This window comes from Psammomys obesus, unplaced genomic scaffold (genome assembly GCF_907164565.1).
Source record: "Psammomys obesus unplaced genomic scaffold, mPsaObe1.curated_primary_1811, whole genome shotgun sequence".
Lineage (NCBI taxonomy): Eukaryota > Metazoa > Chordata > Mammalia > Rodentia > Muridae > Psammomys > Psammomys obesus.
In genome coordinates this window covers 27,311,449-27,333,106 of record NW_026596134.1, presented here as the reverse complement: position 1 = coordinate 27,333,106, position 21,658 = coordinate 27,311,449, and the positions used below count along the sequence as shown (strand labels likewise).

Sequence of the window (21,658 nt, the reverse complement as noted above, 5' to 3'; positions counted from 1 at the left end):
TATATATATATATATATATATATATATATATATATATATATATATATATATATACACACACATACATATATATACACATATATACATATATACACATATACATGCATACACATGTGTATGTAAATACAAGTATGCAAATATTCATTTGCATAAATAATAAATCTTTAAAAAATAAGAAAGTGAAGTGATTTAGAAAAGAACTATTGATGGTGGAGATTAAACATTTCCAGGTGGGTTTTATTTATTCTGCCTCAGTTCCAGCTTTTAGCTTAGTCCTATAATGGATATAACTTCAGCTACCTTTAACAAGTCAGTTTTGCAAGAAGGGTTTGGCGGCATATGCCTGCAATCTAAGTGCTTGGGGAAAGGTGAGACAGGAAGGGTCTGGTGAGTTGAGGGCAGCCAGGATTAGAGTGGGACCCTGCCTCAAAACAAAGGGTGGGGGAGGGGCCAGCTCTGTGATAAATCATTTTCTAAGAAGAATAGAAATGTAGCAAGAATAACTTTTGATCATGGTGGACCTGGTATTTGGGGGATGAATGTTGTAGAAATGAAATGGAAGATGGTTTACTTAGGCTTTTGTAATTCTGTGGAATATTTTTAAGAATTACTTTATGCTAGCATGAGAATTCTTTATGCTGGTCTAGTATTTCCTTGGAAGCTTACTTTCTTTCACTCTTTGTGGTTTTAAGCAGGGCAGGTGCTCCAGTTGGTCCAGTTGACTGGCTGCCCTGCTAGTTTGGAAGTAGTACTTCTTGAAGCCCAGCTGTGGCTGCATGTGCTGGCCCTGGCTGCTGCCGCAAGCAACAGTTAGCAGCTTGCTCTGTTTAAAGGCTTGCAGTTGAACGAGCACCATGTAAAGCTCTGGAATGTAAAGGAAATCATAACGGTCTGACTGTAGAAGTACCCAGAAAGCTCAGAAGCCAGGTTTAATTAGGTAGCAGTGCAAAACCATTATCCCCTTCACAAAACATGGGGACAAGGACAGTGAGTGAAAACAATGGGCATTTATCTGACTGGCTGACCAAACCTACCCTGCAAGAGCCCTGCAGTCTGTAGGCAGGGAGCATTTTTTAAACACCCCTAAATGTTCCAGCTTTAAATAGCAACGAGCCTCCTAAACTGATTCTGCGTACTGCTGGAGAAATGAAAGCCGGCTGCCTTGCAGGCAGGAAGCCGACTAGCAAGATGCTTAATTATTGTGGAAGTAAGTGCTTGTTACCGTTGAGTGCAGAATGCAGCGTGCGGTCCTCCTCAGTGTCAGAGCGCGATTTGTAGACAATGCCGCCCTGTCAGCTCAGTGCTGGTTCAGCAGCATCTTTCCAAACATGTATCTGGCAAGAATTTAAAGGCCACCTCTTGTGTAATTTGTGGAATGCTGGAAAAGGATCCTCTGCTCGCTCTTCAGGATGTACGCACCCGGGCAGGATTCTGTGCTCAGCCTCTGTGCTTGCTGCCTCCTGCCTGAGGAGCTCATGAGGAAGTTCGTCCTCCTGCCCGTCTCCTGGAAGGATGGCTACAGTTCTGTGTAATCTGGTGGAGGACATGGAGTGGGCTGCCCGGAGCAGCATTTTGTTTCTGTCGTCGTCGTCGTCATAAATTAGCACTGATGGGGTGGAGGAGGCTGCTCTGCTGAAGGGAATGCAGGCATTTTGTGAATTAGCAGAAGACCTCCATCCCTGAGAGTAGATGAAAGTCAGGAGAGCTTGGGGAAGGTGGCTGCGAGTGCTGGGCTCCGTCTGCAATATTCTTCCTGTGGGTAAGTAAGGAAGTGCAGGGTATGAAGGCTCCAGGAAACGCTGCTTGTCTTCTCTGTGCTCTGTGCATTTGCTCTTATCAACTGTGGTAAGCTTTTGTAGGGAAATATGTATCGACTTGAAATATGGAAGGTATTTTAAAAGTGAGTGTCGTAGCATAATCGATAAAATCTTGTTGATTTTTAGTGTTCTCAGAATGCTGCCTTCCATTGCTCTGATTATCTGGTTAGATTGGTTTTGTCTCAAACTTCTGGTCAGCACAGTGGCGTGATGTCTACCTTATTAGAGGTCATGGGAGCAAAAGTCTGTGCTTCCTCCCAGCTTATGAAACAGTTGAGCTAAACTGAAGTATTCATAGCCCTCCTTTCAATGTAATTGATGGGTTTTATTAACTGTTTTTACTTTTTTCTTTCATATCTGCTTTATTAAAAATGTAGACTTTGGCAGTGTGCACCACAGTCCAACATGGAGTCTCCTTTTTGTGTGTCTGATTTTGGCTGTTGCATGTTTATTTTCAGTGTATATGTCAAGTGCTAATTCAGGTTGTCCTTCTTTCTTCAGGAGAAGCATGGGATTATGGCAACCACAGAAGCTCAGTGATGAAAGTTCTGTTCAGTCTTTTCTGAAGGAAGCCTTCTGTTAGAGTGAAGCACAGGAACTGTTGTGGATTACAATGTGTGAAAGATCTGGATTTTCAGTGGTCTGAAAACACGGCATCATTTAACCTTTTAAATGAAAAGGCTTAAGATCTCAATGCTACTGCTGTATTTTTTGGAAGCCATTCTCTAAAGCAGAAGTGCAGATTTCAAACACAAACATGGCGATCCTTTCTGCAGGGATTTAAGTGATTGCTTTTTACATCATGACCAGCTTGAAGCGGTCGCAGACGGAAAGGCCTGTCACTGCTGACAGAGCCTCTGTTGTCAGCACAGAGGGCACCCCCAAAGTTCACACTGATGACTTCTACATGCGTCGCTTCCGGTCTCAAAATGGCAGCTTAGGATCATCAGTCATGGCTGCAGTAGGGCCCCCACGAAGTGAAGGTCCTCACCATATAACCTCAACCCCCGGGGTCCCCAAGATGGGGGTTAGAGCAAGAATTGCAGATTGGCCCCCAAGAAAGGAAAATGTAAAAGAATCTAGCCGTTCAAGCCAGGAACTAGAAACCTCAAGTTGCCTTGAGAGCCTGTCTTCCAAAGGCAGTCCTGTGAGTCAGGGAAGTTCTGTTAGCCTCAACTCCAATGACTCAGCCATGCTCAAGAGCATACAGAACACCCTGAAGAACAAGACGGGGCCAGCGGAGAACATGGACTCCAGATTCCTCATGCCCGAAGCCTACCCCAGTTCCCCCAGGAAAGCCCTTCGCAGAATCCGGCAGCGCAGCAACAGTGATATCACCATAAGTGAACTTGATGTGGATAGCTTTGATGAATGTATCTCCCCCACCTACAAGTCGGGGCCGTCATTGCACAGGGAATACGGTAGCACATCTTCAATCGACAAGCAGGGAACATCCGGAGAAAGCTTCTTCGATTTGTTAAAGGGCTACAAAGATGACAGATCTGACCGAGGTCCTACTCCAACCAAACTCAGTGACTTTCTTATCACTGGTGGGGGCAAGGGTTCTGGTTTCTCCTTGGATGTGATCGATGGGCCCATCTCACAGAGAGAGAACCTCAGGCTTTTCAAGGAAAGGGAAAAACCACTCAAGCGACGCTCTAAGTCAGAAACTGGAGACTCCTCCATTTTTCGTAAATTACGCAATGCCAAAGGTGAAGAACTCGGGAAGTCATCGGACCTTGAAGACAACAGATCAGAAGACTCCGTGAGGCCCTGGACATGTCCAAAGTGCTTTGCTCACTATGATGTCCAGAGCATATTATTTGACTTGAATGAAGCCATTATGAATAGGCACAATGTGATTAAGAGAAGAAACACCACCACGGGAGCCTCAGCGGCTGCCGTGGCCTCCTTGGTCTCGGGACCTTTGTCTCACTCAGCCAGCTTCAGCTCTCCTATGGGAAGCACAGAGGACCTCAATTCCAAAGGAAGCCTTGGCATGGACCAAGGAGATGACAAAAGCAATGAACTCGTCATGAGCTGTCCATATTTTCGGAATGAGATCGGTGGAGAAGGTGAGAGGAAGATCAGCCTGTCTAAGTCAAATTCTGGCTCCTTTAGTGGGTGTGAAAGTGCCTCCTTCGAGTCCACCCTGAGCACTCATTGCACGAATGCAGGAGTGGCGGTTCTGGAAGTGCCCAAGGAAAGCTTGGTGTTGCATCTAGACAGAGTGAAGCGGTACACCGTGGAGCACGTGGATCTCGGAGCATACTATTATAGGAAGTTCTTCTACCAGAAAGGTGAGTAGCTATTTTTTTTTTTTTTTTTTTTTTGCTCTACTCATGGAAAAAAAAAAATTACACTACTTTCCTGACACTTTTAGTGGTGTGACATGAGCTGTGCTTGTGAATTCTTTGTCTTGATGGTGAAATGTTTCAATGGCTCTTTGTTATGATTTATTTATCTGCATTTTGGAGGTATTTCTTTTTCCCCTTTGGATATGGAAATGTCTTAAAATTAAATATTAGGAATTTTTTAAAAGTTAAAATCTGATTTAGCGAGTGAAATTAAAGTGTTTTGTTGACTTGCTCTGACATATTTAGGGACAGATATGTAAAGTTGAAACTCTGTTAGATACAGCTTTTTTTTATATACAAAACAATTTTAATGCTCTCTTCCAATTTTTAGCACTTTTCTTTGCCTCCTGAGTCTTTTTATCAAAGTTTTAATATATTCCTGCCCTTTCACAAGACCTGTAATAAAAACAAATTTCAGTATTTGATTAAAATCTCAGAGCCAATGAGTCTCAGGCAAGACTTGAGTGTAGGCCTTCAATTTGAGTAGAAAAGCTACTAAAGATGGAGATGTGCCTTTATTACTTAATGTGTTGTGCTTTCTCAGGTCTTGGAGGTGGTAGGCTGTGTGTGTGTGTGTGTGTGTGTGTGTGTGTGTCTGTGTGTCTGTGTGTGTCTGTGTGTGTGTGCCTGTGTGTGCGTCTGTGTGTCTGTGTCTGATATTGTACAGTCTTATTTTTACTTTTAAGAAAAGCACAGTGATTTTTTGAAAAGCAATGTAAATAGACTATCAGTTTTCTAGTGTTTTTTGAACAGCATTAAAACTGAGGACTTTGTCACGCAGGCACTCAACTAGCAGCATGCTGGTTACCATATACTGTGGTCTCCTGGTAGATCAGCATCTCTACAGCTAGGTGAAGAGACTGCCTGGGAGGCTTCTTGCTTTGCACCTTCTCCAGTGAGGTTGTGATTACCTGCTTCTGTTGCAGTGTTTGTTACTTACTTTTATTTTCCTTCTGGCTTTGTGAGATTGCTTACTCTAGAATCTCATGTGCTTAAAATTATTGGATGGTAGGCCATATTGCAGGTTTACTGGTAAAAGAATTGTGTCTCATCACTAAACACTCAGGTCTCTTTTCCCTAAGTACCTTCAGCACGGCTTCTGGAATCAATAGAATGAAAATCCCAGCTTTATTTTTAAAATGATTTTTCTAGAGTGCAGGTTTTAAAAATGGTCTTTCTCTTGCGTGTGGGAGCAGAAAGTTTCTCAAACTAACTTTGTGTTTGGGGATGACTGTTCTTTATAAAGATGGACACTGCTCTGTCCTCTGTAAGACTGGCATCCTTGGCCTCCGATCTTAGAGGTTGATAGGTTTTCTAGGTGCCCCTACCCACCAGTGAACATTAACTAAAATATAACTGATACTGCCAAATGTTTCTTTGGGGGTGAATTTCCTCTAACCAAGAACTTCTGCTGTATATTGCCTCAGAATTTTTTCAAGCTTTCTTGAGGTGGTGCTCACGTGTCTCTGAGAAGCCACCTTGCTCCTCCTGTCATTGCCTGTAACTGAGTTTGACATACAAGTGAACATACTTTATTTGCGCATTAGTATTTTTTTCTCATTGTGCAGTGTAATAATATCCATCATGAACAGTTTTCAGCATGTGTGGACCATGCACTATGCTAAGTCTTTGATATGATAGTTTTTATTTCTAACTCTTAATACCCGTGAGGGACATGATTTGTTGCTAATCTTGTTTTCCAGAGGAGAGTACTGGGGGTTAGGCGATAGACTGTCATGGAGCTCCTTTGTGCTGTGAGGGAACAGCCATGTTCTCTCATTTCTATTCTCCAAGATGAAAGGAGAGGGGAACCTCCTTTTAAGTGTTTTTATCTTTCAAAAGTTTGGAATCAAAATGTGAATACCTAGAGTCTAAAGCAAGTCAACTCACTGGTTCATAGACTCTCATAAACTCAAAAGACCCCCATCTAGCATTTTGGTGGGTTAGAGCACAGAAAATACCCTGGTTCCAACCAGTATAAGTATCACTGATTAATTGGAAATACTTTAAAGCAGGGAATGGTTAAAATAAAATACCTATCTGAGATATTTAAGACATAAATAGACATTGCTTCTTTTGGTCCAAGTGCATTTCTGACAATGATTCTGCTTTCAGTTCTGCCTTGTGTCACTGGTGTGAACTTGTAGTGTCCTTTGTGCTGAATCTGCTTTGTAATTCCCTCTCAGCTGCCTGGTTGACACATCTGACCCTCAGCCTTCTTCGTGACTTACCTCTGGGTAGTCTTTCTAAAGCCCTCAGTTTCGTTTTCATAGAAACTGTATCAGTCTTTTCTGTTCATCTAGTCAGCCTCAATAATTAAGCTGCATAATTAAAATAAGTCAGTTGGCCTCAGCAGCTCTAGGAAGATGCAGTGAATTTTGTTGCCAGCATGAAGCCCAGCTGGTGGGAGCAGAAAGCGTGTGTGGCATGAGGGACGGTCAGCTCGTGCCACTGGCACCTGTCAGCCTGGTGTCGGAAACAGTGAAAAGTGGCTAATCCAGGAGGCCAATCCAAGGAAAGTCATGGAGCCTGTGTTTGGGATGCACACGTTGGAAGTTTTTAGTTGTTGATAACATATTGATGATGTCTCACAAATGATGGCTGAGTAATAACATGAAGCAGAAATCAAACTCCTCAACAGCATACTATATATGTAAAGTTAGTATGACTGTGTAAATATAATTAAAAACAATTCTATTTTGTAATTTTTACATTAGCTTCGGGTCAGTGAGCTCTGCCTACCTCTTACCTCTTTCCCTTCATCTCTTTGTGAAAAGAGTGTACTGCAGTGAAGAGGAGCTGACCCCAGCAGCAAGGCAGTAGCACCCTGAGAATGGCTGTCACCTCACCCCCTCAGGTCCTCTGTGCATTCAGCGTTTAATGTGTCCTACACTCTACTGTAGCTGTCTCTGGGGAAATTAATAATTACCACTATTGTTATTTATTTTTATGTTATGGTAGACGTGATCTATTATTCATGTTATTATTTTCTTTGCTGAAGCCCAGCCTTCAGCAGCATCATGTGTAATATTTAATCATGTGGTGAAGCTGTAATCACTTTGATATTGCGTTGTCTTTATAACATGAGAGCTGAGTCCCTGGACAAACTGGACAGAGAGGACCCTCCCTTTGGATTAGGCACAACAGCATCCACACTCTTCCTTCTGCTCCTTCCTCTGTCGTCTCTTGTTTTCACCCAGCATGAACTGGCAGTAATGATGTAGTTGACATATACAGTGTTTCTGTTTCATGTTTTTATGTGGTCTCCTCACTTAATGCTTTTTGGACACTGGCATGAACCTGTCAGTGGAAACAGTGTTCACATGATGGTGCCTTTCTCAGGGCAGCAGAGTAGCATTAGTTCAACTCCTAAGAATGTTTTCTTTGAGACCATTCATAGTTTTGTGTTCAGGTTTTCTGTGGTCACTACAGTCAAAGTGCCAAGGAGACATACAAATGGCAAATGCAAGGCTGGATAAACTGACCCCACTGTTGCCTGCAGCCAGCATGGCTTGGAGGAAATGGCTCCTTCCCAGTCGTTACCTGTGTTATGTGGCCCCATGGTGTGTTGCAGGTTTTCTTTGAGTATATAATTCAGGTGTATGTTTTCTGGAATTCCACTAATGGAAGAGAGGTGTGCATGGGTTGCTTTGGTGGTAGTATTTATTGAGACAATGATTAAAAGTGTTAGTAGGAGAGATAGACAGGTGGGGGGTGGGGGTATAGGTGTTAGGTGGGCATTGCTTGGTGACAAGTTATAAAGGTGCTCTGATAAGGCACAGTCCCCTGTTGCTCATTGGCCAGGAGAAACTGCCATTGTAGGCCAACGGATAGAAAACAAGTAACTGAGAAATTTGATAACTCTAAGCCAGTGATTTTATTGTTCTCACCTTCTTCCAACAACATACATGTGCACATGTACTCACACACGAACGTGCGTTCACACATGTGCTTGCTCATGCACACACCCATGATAGTCACTTTGAGGAAACAATTTAGATTTCAATTGCTCCTGGAAAGGCTGGTTGCCCAGTTCTCTCTTTCCATCTTGTAGTCAGCCATCTTTAACAGCCACTCTTTAGAACATAGCACGTAGCTTCTGCAGTTATGTATTGTTTTGTTATCAAAAACTTTTTTTAAAATGCCCCAGTCTATTAAATGAATATCATTCGGTCAGAAAGAAAGCGAAGCGAAAAAAGGATACTGAGAGCCAAAGGCCATGCCAGCTTCACAGCTTCCAGCTAACCTCCATAGTGGATGGCTAAAGGCACCCTGCTAAGGAATAGCTTACACCAAAATACATGCATTCCCCTAGATCCTTTAAGGATGTTTTTCCCTCAAGAGTTCTATGTACACGCATGTACTTTATGGATAGGGCAGGTCCCCTGCTTATCTGATGCCCTTCATAAGGAGCTGTCCTTGCCCTGGCTCTGCAGTGCCCTCTTTGCATGAAGCCTTTGTGCTTGCCAACAGCTGGTAGATGGTTGCTCTAGTTCTTTGCGTGGCGTGAGATCTTTCATTGTTTCTGAAGTTAGGAAGGACAGGTGTGCCTGCATGGCTCTGGCCAACGTGAGCAGGCCTCACAAGTTAAGGAAGGTGGGAGCCGTGGATCCTATTTCAGTAGTTTAAGAATTCTAGTTATTGGTTAGTTAGTCCCCAGTTCAGCATTTAAAGTCTGAGACGCAATTCTGTTTAGGCAGAAGCAAGCACCTGGGAGACCTCATCAAGAATGCCTTGGACCAGAAAGAAAGGAGAGTCCAAGGAACAAACCCATAGCCATGTGTATTCCTAAGTCTGCTTATGTGATTGAGAAAAGTACTATGTATTGGATGCCTTACTGTCAAGGGTTCTTTCTCTATACTTTGTGTTTAATTTTCTGAGGTAGATCATTTCATTTTCAGGTATAGCCAACAAGACTGTGTTCCCAAGCATGCTGTGCTCTTAAACATAACAACTGACTTCACCTTTCCTATTCATTGAAGTTAGTTTTTGTTAAGATTATGCCAGTTAATCAGCTCATTTGCAGATAGGCGTTAGAGTGTACACTCCCTCACAGAAATTTGGGGCTTGAGTTTGTTAGTGAGAGTCTTACCTCAGTACGTGTTTTGCTGACCTTTAATTTGTGGTTGCCCTTCACTGTTTTGCCCAAGCTAGTTTTGAGCTCTTGGGCTCAAGTGACTTTTGCCTCAACCTTCTAAGTAGCTGGCAATACAGACAGGTCCCCTGTACTCCACTGGCTGCCATCTTTATATCTGCTTAAGGCTTCTGGGCCACCACATACTCGGTAAAGTGTTAATAGGACTTTTTTTTAGAAAGAGGCATCCTCTCCTTCCTTGGCTGTGAATTCCCAGCCTCTTGACACTCATTATTTATTGTCTGTCTTTTACCCACAGAGCATTTGGGCTCTTAGGGTGCCCAGGCTATCACAGCTCAAAGGTTATGGGGTACTGAAAGGACGTACACTCACTCTCCTCCACATGCTTATAGATTAAGATGGACCATCAGAAGTCCCTGCCAGTTCAGACACTGGACCTTATCCAAAGCCATCCTTTCAGATCCACTCATATAAAAACACAGTTGTTTAGCTCTAAAACTGGAGGTGAAAACATTGTCCATCTCCTATGTAGAAAGTTCTGTATGAGAATTTTATTTTAGAATTTGATGCCAGAAGTTCTTTTCTGACTATGTATCAAATGCCCAACTTTTGATGGCAGGCATATTTGTCTACATATTGTGTTTAATGTATCTAACTTACTATCTCAAGACCCATAACCAAATTTATTATTCACATATTCATCCTCCATATAACAAACACATTTGCTTCTGTATTCAACTTCTGTTTTTTTATTCTGCCTTATTAGTGTGGTCTTTCATATGCCCCAGTCATCAGTAGCCTCCGAATCTTTCCAAAAGTTATATTGAATTGCATTGATTGTCTCTATCATATCCCTCTATTTCCAGGCAGGCTTTCTCAGTTCTTGCTCAGTGTCTCAGCAGCTGTTTTCTGCCTGCATTGGTATGGCTTTGAGCTGTCCTCTCTGGCACTCTGCAGAAGTTGAGACTTAGAATGTTATTCCTCTCCTTCCGTAAATACCACCATTGTTGCAAGTCGATTGTTATAAGATCCTCTGACTTCATTGTTCTCAACCCCCAATCACTTTGGAAGGACACGAGATCGTGTGGCAGCAGGTTATGTCTAACATTCTTCATGCCCCGTTGGTAGTTGCAGGTCCTCCCTGTCTCTTGCTGAAATCCTAGACTTTTAGTCTTTCCAGCTATATGTCCTCCTCCCTCCTCAGAATCCAGCCTTTGGTAGGGCCCATCTTGCATTTAACCAGCCAGGTTGTCTGATAAGCAGATGATGAGAAAGGTGCAGATGGACTGGGGGCCTGGTGATGGCACCTGTGGAGTATAGGAGGGAAAGGAAGCAGAGCATTGTGGAGAAACCCTTCAGCCCATGATGCAGCATAAGAGAAAAGGAGGCAGAAGTAGGCAAGGAGAGCTCCAGACAGGGTTTGTGTTAACAAACATCTTGTCCACTGTAATGGAGAGAGATGAATATCAGAAAAGTCCCCAGCAGGGGAGCAAGTGCCTGGCCATATTGCTTTCTGCCCCTCCCTATCTTCCATGCTTAGGTGTCAACTAAGGGCTGCGCTGGCAGAGTATGGCTCAGCTGCCTAACTGCTGCAGACCCTAAGGCCATAGACCCAGCATTTCGTGCAGGGCTGAACCAACTGCAAGTTCTTCCTAAAGAGAAGTCAGTGTTGCATCTCAGTGGCTGCTGCATTTAGAGGATGCTGAGCCTTCCATTCTACCTAGGAGAAGAGCCACCTTAAAAAAAAGAAAAAAGGATGCAGACAAGAGCATGAATAGAGCTGGGTGTGGTGACTCAAGCTTTTAGGGCCTTTAAGTCAGCATGCAGAGGCAATGGCCTGAGGATCTCTGTGAGCTCCAGGCCAGTCTGGTCTGCACAGTGAATTTCTGGACAGCCAGGGCTGCACAGAGAGACTGTCTTAAAAACAAAAACAAACAAACAAAACAAGCCCTCCTTCAAAAAAACAAAAAACCAGCATAAATAAGCTTGCTTGTTATAGAAAATAGTATGGCAACGCAGAAAATAAAGTTCATTTTCTAGCCATAGGACCACCCCAAACATTTTTCCACTGGTTTTAAGTATAGAAATAACCACATGTTCATTTATTTATTTACTCAGTTGTTCAGATAATATTTAGTAGCCATTTTGTGAATTCTTCCGCTGCAGCTCTTAGGGCCTCCCCTAACACAGAAAAGCCTCAGCCAGGGCTAGCACTGAGAAAGTTGTGACCACTCCAGGACATGTCATTGTGGGGTATAGGGAGTGGGACAGTGCCTAGAGGCAAGCCAACAATAGACTTCTGTCCTCATGGTATTTATAATATGTAGTTATTGTTATTATGATGAGTGAGAAACCTTTACACATTAATATTTATCATGGAAAACTTCTATCTCTACTGTCTTTGCCTCTTCTGCATGGGATTTCATTTGAGTAGATGGTAGGATGCTTGGATTTGCATTTATTTGTTTTATTAAAGATGGCTGCGGTGAATGATTGAGTGGTATGCGCACACACACACAAACGCATGTACCTTTGCATGCTCGTACAGAGGTCAGAGGAGGACAGCAGGTGTCACTTTTGCCTTGTTCCCTTAAGGCAAGGTCTCTTACTAAACCTGGGCCTTACCATTGGCTGGGCTGGCTGTCCAGCAAGTCCCAGTGACTCTGCTGTCTTGTTCCCATAGTGCTGGAGTTACAGGCTCACACCACTGTCCACTGTCACCATACCCACCTCTTAATGTGCTAATATTTGAGTTGCTGTTCGCTTTGACTTAGTTCTGTATTCTGAAGAAGGTACTGGCACACAGCTCTGTGCAGTTCTACCTAAGCAGCCTTTTCGCTGGGTTTTATTTTGAGCAGTTATATTTTTATTCTCAAGGAACTCATTTTTGTTTCCTGTGTCTTTCCTAATAGTGTTCCCTCATTGTTATCCTTCTTGTGTTATGGTGTTCTCCCTAGTTTTTTGGTATTATTTTTAGATCCTTTTTCTGAGCGTTTCCCTCCTGTGATCTGTGTCTCTGAAGTAGTGTATTCTCCTTTTCTTCAATTTTTGACCTTTGTGGCCCTTCTGGTTACCTTGATCCAGTTGTGACAGAGATGCAGGTGTGAGATGCGTCAGCGTAGCCTCCCCCAACACAGAAAAGCTGAGGGCTAGTCCTGGCAAAGGGCTGTGCCCACCCCACTAGCACGTGTCGTGTCGTTGTGGGGTGAAAGGGCAGCGAGCAGGCTAGAGAGAAGAAGCCTTCACTTGCAGCTGTGGGAGTGCCTCCTCCCTCCTCCCAGCCCCATACAGCAGCGTCCTTCCCTCTCCCAGCGAGTCCAGTCCCCCAAGCCTTGATGCCTCTCCAGGGCTCAGGCCCTTGCCCAGAGCTCATCCAGTCACCACAGCACTTTTGTTCCTGCAGGACACTTTGGGGTTGTCTTTAGCCACAACAATCTAAACACGTCTCAGCAACCAGAGCCACAGGTTAAGTTGCTTGGGGAATGTCCTGTATGTGAATGTTTGATGCTAATGAGTAGGTTGAGCTAGGGGACTTGGGTAGCATTGGGTGCGATGGCTGAGAGTCCCCTGTGTGTGTGGCCTGTACTGTTCTTCCCCAGACACCCAGCAGTGTGTGAAGTTCCTTTCCTTCTCTCTTCAGGAAATGAGACCTCAAGTAGCCCTGTGTGGTTACAGTGGTTTTGTGGGAGTGAACCAACCACCAGTTGATCTCTAGAGGCACAGGCACCTCATTGAGTCTGATTCTCACTATTGTGAGCTGGCCTAGACATGCAGATGGATTCTCTAAGTCTGAATTCCAGCATTTTCTTAGCTACGTTGAGTTGTTTTTTTTTTTTTTTTTTTTGTTTCTTATTTATTTATTTTTATTCACTTTACAGCCTGGTCACAGACATTCTCTCATCCCCTTATCCTAAGAGAAGGAGAGTGTTCCCATGGGTACCAATCTACCCTGGTACAACTTTTTGTTTTTTAACACGTGCAATATATATTTTTTAATAATAAGGAATCATTTATTTGAACACTTTTATGTACCTGGTATCATAATTGTCAAGACTACCCTGAAAGTAAAGGAGGCTCAGAGAGCCAAGAGAAAAGGAAATGGACCCAAGGTCACTCACCCACTAACTTCCTACTGGAACATTCGCCTCAAACCACTCCAAAGCACAAACACCACAATATGATTTTTGAAGATGTTTGTTTACCATAGCATGATGACAGCCAATAAGCACTTGTGATTCTGCTGTTCATTTCTTCTTTATTTAAGTAGTTTTTATATTTTTGCTGTTATCATTTTGGTGGAGTTTATTAAAATTGGTTTGGTGGGTTTTTTGTTTTGTTTTGTTTTTTTAAGTAAGGACACTGTTAGGGCTTGCTTAAGCAAATGGTGTTTTGTTTTGGTTGCTGGGTTGCTTGATGTATTGATTTTGGCGGTTCTAGGGATTGAACCCAAAGACATGAGATTGCTAGGCAAGCATTCCATCCACCCATATCGCCTATATTTATATCATCTATATCTATATATTCCTTCCCTCCCTCCAGACAAGGTTTCATTATCTAAACCAACTAGTGATCCTCCAGTCCCATGTCCGCAGCTGTGGGGATCAGGAGCAAACCACCACATCCACTGCCCCATTTTCAGGAGTTACCTGTAGAGATGACTTGGAGCCTCAGAACCCTGGGCACTTCCTACGTGTGGGCACCCACTCTTGAGCAACAGTAGCCACAGGCTTAGTGCAGGGCTCTGGGACAGAGCCCGACAGCCTTTCGCATGCATCCCCATTGGCTGTCTGACCTTTTAACTGTGGCGCCCACTCCTGGATGATTAGTTCTCATGGAAACTCTGCCCTTCCGGGTAGAATAAGCTGATTCTCTAAGTGGTGCATCTCGAGAAGCTTAATGAAGCAGCTGCCTTTTTATCTCCACTTCTGTAACTTAGCTTTCCTCTTAAAAGCCGTCTGTTTCCCATCCTCATCTCTATTGCTGTTATTTACAGTATTTAGTTCTCTAGCTTTATCTTCTCCAGTATTAATATTCATAGTAAGAAAACAAAACATAGGAACCAATTGAACCCAGTAGACAGAAATGAACAGCTTCAGAGGCACCCATGCTATACTCAGGTGCCTTCCAAGTTTCATTCACATTCTCTGCTGAATGAAAACATTGAAGGTCAAAGTTCATAGGGGTAACAGTAATGACAGTGACATAGCTAGGAACCAAGTGTTCTGTGTAATGAAATAATAGTGTGAAATATGAACAAGGGTGCTATTTGGGCTTGTGCAGTGGCCCCTGACCCCTTGCCTCCTAATGCAGAGTAGAACTTGTCTCGTCCACTTACTGCTGGTGTTTGCAGCTCCCCCACTCACCACCATGTCACTTACAGTTTTTTCTAGAGAAAAACTACACTTTCTGTGTAGTCGGTTGGGGGTAACTCTAAGATTAGAACGTTAATATTTTTGTGGCTGTGAGTCGCGTTGCCATGCTGGTTCCTGAAATGTTTGGTGTTGATCCACACCTCTGTCACCAGTGTGAGTACGCCTTTTACTAAGGGTTTTTTTGTGTTGTTTTGTTGTTTTGTCTCGGAAGTTGTTTCCTACTGGGTTAGGCAGAAGGTTTTATTTTCTTTTTTTCAGTTTATCTGTTTTATTTGGTTTGTCATAACTTGTGCTTTTTACTGTTTATTTTCTCTACTTAAAACTTCAAATTGATGCTTTTGTCAAAGACCAGCTTCTACACCCACCACAAGGTAAACTGAGTCAGGGCATCAACCGCTATCTGCTCAAACTACAGACTTTCTCTGAGGATAACTTTCCAGGCCAGAACTGATTGTTACCGACTGTGGCTTCCGCTGATAGAGCTGTTGGCTCTTAGTGTGGGCTTCTACTGGTGGTGACAAGCATCTAAAAAGGAAAGGAAAGAAGGAGAGAAAAAGAACATACACACACACACACACACACACACACACACACACACACACACTTACACTTGATGATGAAGTAAGACTCCAGCAGGTAGGTTTCTACAAGCTTCTTCAAGCTTCTCTTACTTTACACACACACACACACACACACACACACACACACACACGCCTACATACATACACACACATTCACACATTGATTGGGTGGATGGAGCAACCTTCAGAGAGCAAGTTCCAACTCAACCTGCTATTGTACATATACACATATACACATAAATACATATACATATATATATATACACATTTGGTGGATGGAACAAACTGAGAGTGAGTTCCAACAACATTTATTTCTCCCACGGCTTGTATGTCCCAGCAAGATCTTTCAAGCAGTACAAAAATCACCATTTGGTTACATTTTGTTTTCTTTAAGTGAATGATTACAAATATATGTAAGAAAAACATGTTCCCCAATACCCTCACATGATCAAATGTTTTACATATTGTGGGTGAAAAATATGAAAAACAAATTATTCCCAAGAACCCACATACATTTGTAACTAAGCAACTTGTTATAGATTAACAAAGTGTGAGCAGGCAAGGTTATTTCTCAGCCAGCTTTTTCTTTGCCGGCAGGCTGCAATTTGCAGTTACAAAGAATCAATTATTTTTAAAAGTAATCTTATAAAAATCTTAAAGAATCACAAACCTAAACTTTTATATTAAAAACAACCAGCCATTTTTTTCTTTAAATCCTCAAAGTGAACATCTGCCATTAATAATTTTTATTAAATCATATCAGGAAGCCGAGGGCAAAAATTAATCACTAGAAATCAATCACCTTAAAGTCCAACTTCAGTGAGAGAGTCGCGTCAGCTAGTGCTATTTGGGGTGTTGTTCTTGCTCACCAATCTTAAAAAGTCCCTAGCTTTACTATTAAGAGTGTACTTTTCTTAACTTCAGATTGTTTTTTTTTTTTTTTACATCAGAGCCAAACATCTTCACCTAATTTTGCTAAACAATCTATTTTTCCAAATTCTTTCTAAGGGTGGTTGTCATAGCTAACAATCTACATCTCTAAGTCCCTTTCCAGAATGGTGGTAGATTCATTAATCTGCCCCAGCAGCAATGCCTGAAAGAGATCAGGTATCATTATTGTGAGTGCCAGTGACACTGCCCAGTGAGGGGCTGGATGCCCCCTTAGAGTTTCCATACAACTCATGTAATGAGGGATGTGGTAAGCACAGGGCAACAAGCAGAGCCGTGCTCCATAACAGCATGACGTCCTCAGGACGCATAGTCCTTAGGGTTATGCCTCTCCAGGACACAGCCATCATGGTTGTGCTAACCAGTGGCCCGCATACCATGAGTTCTAGAGCTGTTTTGCTGTCCCTCCTGCATGGCCCTCAACATACTTACATGTAAATATTTAAGACACAGATTATAATTTTATAAATTATTGAGTAAAAATAAGGTCTATCTTAATTAATTGTTCATAATTTACTCAGTCTAAGGTACAATGTCTCCAAGAAACTGTGTAATTGAAATACTAACACACAGACAACAATTATGAAAGCCAGTATGAGCCATTCAGAAACCGCTGGTTGAAGGCTATAATTTTCGAGGCTCAACTTTCTTTTTGTCCTTTATAATTTAAACACCAGGCACGGCTTTTTGACCACACATCACTTATAAGCAGGTGAAGTATCTGCATTTGACAGTTACTGGAGTTTTCAACCATTCACTTTTTTTCTCTTTAAGAATGTCAAACAGTCATTGTAATTGTAAATATATTGACCATAAATAAATCTCTTTCTATGGAATATCCCAGAAACAGAATTCCTGAGTGTTCTGTGTGCTGTCTTGTTAGACTTCATAACCTACAAGAAGAATTTAGAGGCTCCAGGCATAGCTGTAAGTAATGTGTCTATTGCTGAGTTTGGTTCCCTAGAAACCATGGAAAGCATCAGTGGGTGTGGCGGCCCACCTGAACCCCAGTCCACAGAGGTGAAGCCAGGGAACCCCACAGCAGGCTGGGTAGCTATACAGCTGAACAGCCAGCGCTTGGTGCCACGGAAGACCCTGCCTTAATATGTAAGATCAGTGAGACACCTTGGAAGATGCTCAGTATCAACTTGTGCCTCCATATGTACACACATACATGAGCATGTGTCCACATACATGTAAGCATACTTCCACACATGTACACACCACATGAATACAAAAAAACTGAACGAACTCTTCAAGATAACTATGTTAGAACGTTCATTATGAACAGTGAAGGTTGGGAGGAGACAGCATTAGGAGATGGCACCAGCATGTCTTTCAACAAAGAAAGCCTTTGCACATCAGGTAGTAAAAAAGAGCATCCTATCTGATTAAATAGCAGGTCGCTCTGGCCACCAAATTGTGTTTAACTATTTGCTGCTCACAAATTTTAGTGACTTCTGGGAATACAGTGTGGTTATAACTGCTAAGAAAATGAGCTTTAATGTCGTTAGTGGACATTCCTGATTTGGTGCTGCAGCTTAGCACTTGTGACTGTCCTGAAATCCAGGCTGCCATATCTGTAAAAAGGAAAGAATTAACCTTATTCTCGGGGCTGATGTGAGTGTTTTAACGGAGTGCTTCACTTTGGTGCATTGCACTGCTGTAGTCTGAGGACTGGCGCGTGGGATTCTGCGTGTCACTGCGCTGACTTTACGCTATTACTGTGTTTGGTGATGAGGTGCCCTGCTAGGTCATCGGCCAGCAGCGTTCCACTCTGGCCTGCAGCTCCCCACCCTCCCTTTCTTCTTCCTGTCTCTTTTCTCACCCTGAGTTCCCTGCCCAGCTTCTCTTCCCCTCTCATTTTTCCACCCCAGAAGAAAGGACAAGCCAACTTGTGGGTATGACTGGAAAAGTTCCCTGTCTGTTGTATCCAAGAATGGAGGTGGATAGCTGGTAGAAAGGAATAATTTTTAATTGTTTTCATTCATGCATCCTGGAGCAGAGGCTGGGATCCCCAGAGACAGATGCTGAAATGGATGGACAGAGCCAGGTCTGGCCAGAGGACTAGACTGGCCACGTAAAACCTGACGCATTTGTCTTGAGATCAAAATCTAAAAACTAAAATCAATTTGTGGTGAATTTAACCTCTTCTTTCCTGGGACCAGTGCATCACATTAGGATTTTAAATTGCATGAACTGTGTTTTTTGTGTGGAAAGGGTTTACTTCTTTCTGATCCCTTAATTCTATAAGCAAAAAGAGGGACTATACCAACGTGGATTTTATTGCACAGTAAAATGAGGTGAAAACTTTTGCGCTTGCAGAGGCTGATCCTGATAGATTGAGCATAACACAGGGAGCAGGACCAGAACCATTGTCTGTACCAATGGGATTGACATAGGTGGAGACTGACCACAATGCTGCTGTAGGAAAAATAGCTAGGGTTTCTTGTTTCATTTCTTAAAATTATGTCTGTACAAAGACATAAGTTCAAAAAGGTCTCCCCAGCCCTGTCAAATCAGAGATGGGTGTGTTTAAAGATAAAGGCTGAGGAAAGTGTTTGAACTTAGTTAACAATTATCTCATTACCTCTGGCTCAACTCAGAAATAGCCGGGGAAAATACACAAATATATGTCAGGTTTTAAAGGCGCACACACATAAAAACGAAGTGTATTTTTTTATTTTCAGTCTTTTGTTTTATTATAGCTTACTTTATATAGGGTTTAATTTGTTTTACAATAATACTTTTATCTCCCAATTAACACTAAAGTAACTTTAAATTTATGCTTTTTGTTTTATAGTGTCTCTACACCTTTGTATTTGAGATATACAAAATGTTTCTTTTCACTAATCTATTGGGAATTCTTAATACTTTCAAAGTATTAGTTTTATTGTGTAAATTTCTCCGTGCGCTCCAATTTTCACTTTTCTCTTAGAAGACACTTCAGGGACACTCCAGGTGAGACCAGATAAGAGTGTGCTTCTAGGGGTCGGACGACTGAATACATTGACTTGGCCCTCAGATGTGAGAGGTTTGGATCAAAGAATGACTGCCAACTTACGACTTGTCGGTCATAAAGACGTTTTAGAAAGCTGTGGAAAGTATCTAAGGCTTTTGAGAACTCATGAATAGATTTAAAACTTCATGGTGATCAGTCAGGTTTGCATTTTAAAAGGAGTATTTATCTCACTTCAAACTTGGAGGAAAGCAAATAAGGTAGACATGAGTTGAGTGAGCACGGGGGAGGCATAGTAACAGTCGAGAGAGACTTAGTAGTTAGCAGCTGAAAACCTCAGAACGGACGGATTAGTCAAGAGTAAGACATAAAACCAAGCAAAAACACCCATAGTGGTCAAAAGATAATCAGGATGTGATTTCATATTAGTCAAAGTAAGAATATTCTAGGAAAAAATAACCATCTGTATGTACTAGACGTTCCCGAGTTTGAACAGAATAAGAAACAAAAGCTCTGGTTGTTCTCACTCTGAGGCAACTATGTCATGGATGAGGGTTACAGGGAACTAAGGTGAAGGCACACACAGAAATCTCAGTGGGAAGAAGAGGAAGATGACTGTTTGGTTTTGAAGGGTGACTAGAAACGGAGTACTGAGGAAGAGCAGGAAGCAGTAAAGATAGATGGGTGGTGATGGATGTGTACGTGTGTGCCTGGATGTGAGGTCTGAGGCCAGGGTGGAGGGAGATGAGGTTTTGGATTATAGGGAAGTGAAAGCTAGAGAGAGGTTGGCTGAGGGTCAGTCTGTGTACATCAAGGTGGCGGGTGGTGAGTTTGCTTCTGAAATGCTTTTTGCTTTCCTGTTTTCCTGTTGACAGCGTTAGTGCCTGCTGAGGTTAAAGGGTGAGGGAGGACTGTTTGAAACAGTAGCCCTGCCGAGCACAGAGCTGCCCAGGGAAGGCTAAAGGAGGAGCCTCAAAGCTGAGGTTATCCATGGCCCACCAGAGTGCTGTGTCTTTGTGAATTTCTCCTGAAGCTGCAGCAGCAACCCCGCCCACCAGAGACATGTGGGGGGTGTGACCGAGAGTTTCCGAATAGAGTGTGTGGCCCCTGTGCCTCTGACGGATCCATATTGTTCTGCAGCACAGTATTGAAATATCCTCTGAGGGTTTCTTGGTTGCCCCTTCAGTAAATGGTCCCTATGCTGTCTTGTTTTCCTTTAAGTTCTTGTCAGCTTGTTTATACTATTCCTGTCTCCCCACTTTCTGTTTTTTTCCTTGTTGTCAGTTGTTCTATCACATTGCTGTCTGCATGCAAGTCTCTATCAGCCCTACACCCTGGACTTTGTCAGCACCGGGAGTTATCTGTCACCTCTCTGAAATAAAGCTGTGGGCTGGAAGACCAGACAACCAAGCTTGTTAGAATTGTGTGCAAAGTAAGAGTAAATAACCTGTGAGTGTGATTCTCATGTGCTGTGCTTCGAGGGTGTACGTGAGTGTTTGGGTTTTTGTGGTGTTTGTTAGATTGTTTCTCAGTTGTTCATGTATGAAATGCTTGTTGCCTGTATTCCCATTATGTGTTCTTATTTTGAATTTCCATGGATTATAATATTCTTAGAGCTTGCAATGTTTATAATTTTATTTTGTGTAATTGTACATTACCTAAATCTGAAAACCGTATTTCTAGATACGCCAAATTACTTTTTATTATTCTCATGGATTTTCAAATACTTATCTATTTTGTATGGAAATAACATGTTTTCAAATATGCATTTTGTATGCCAATAATGTACCATGTCACAATTTAATTATTTAGTCATGTCATGTGTAGATGACATAGAACAAAATAAAGCAAATGTTTTAGGAGTTTGAGAAGTAAGTTTTCTGCTTGCATATATTTTCGTGTTGAGTGGATTTTCTCATCTGTGAACATTTCATACACACATCAACAATTTTAACTTTTAGAGTTATATATTCAAGTGCCAGTAACTGTCAGCCTTATTGTCTACAGATAACCCTTTTCAGTGCTACGGATTGAATCCAGGCCCTCGCGTACAGTAGGCAGTCACTTCACTGATCTGCACCCCTTTACTCCCAGATAACTTAATTTTTGATTCCCTCTTTTCTTCTTGTTAGATGGGGACTTTCTCTATACCCCGCCCCACCCCTGCCAAGGCCATGCTAAAGCTTGGGGCCTTGAACAGTTGAGAGCACTGAGAAGCATATGAGCCACCAGGGCACAGTTTTTGGCTAGGAGGCAGCTGTTTTCCCTTCTCACTGTACCGCCTAGGTTAGCTGACCACAGTTTGTCTCATTCTTTAGGAATTGCCGATGAGGCCAAGACAACTGGGTCTCACCTCCTACCTCCCAGGGCACAGCGAAGCCTGCTCCTCTGAGCTCTCCTCTGCCTGGCAGAGGCTGTCTGGGAGCACAGGACTGCTCAGGGACTCTTCTTTCCAGTGCAAGGACATACTTTACCCCTGGAGACGTCCCTCTGCTCAAACTCCATTGCCTAAATAGAGTATAAAAAGCC

General features: G+C 42.6%; 1 protein-coding gene across 3 annotated transcripts in view; it reads left to right on the top strand.

Annotated features, from left to right (window-relative positions):
* Sipa1l1 (signal induced proliferation associated 1 like 1) overlaps positions 1-21,658 on the top strand; it is a 288,319-nt gene that overhangs the window by 168,515 nt on the left and 98,146 nt on the right. For 2 of the 3 annotated variants that reach the window (XM_055593255.1, XM_055593253.1), the window contains exon 4: positions 2,319-4,117. In XM_055593255.1, coding sequence (XP_055449230.1) covers positions 2,620-4,117 — 1,498 coding nt within the window. In that variant the 5' untranslated portion in view covers positions 2,319-2,619. Of the gene's footprint in view, positions 1-1,743; positions 1,760-2,318; positions 4,118-21,658 lie in introns of those variants that run through there. The other variant, XM_055593254.1, reaches the window with a different exon arrangement.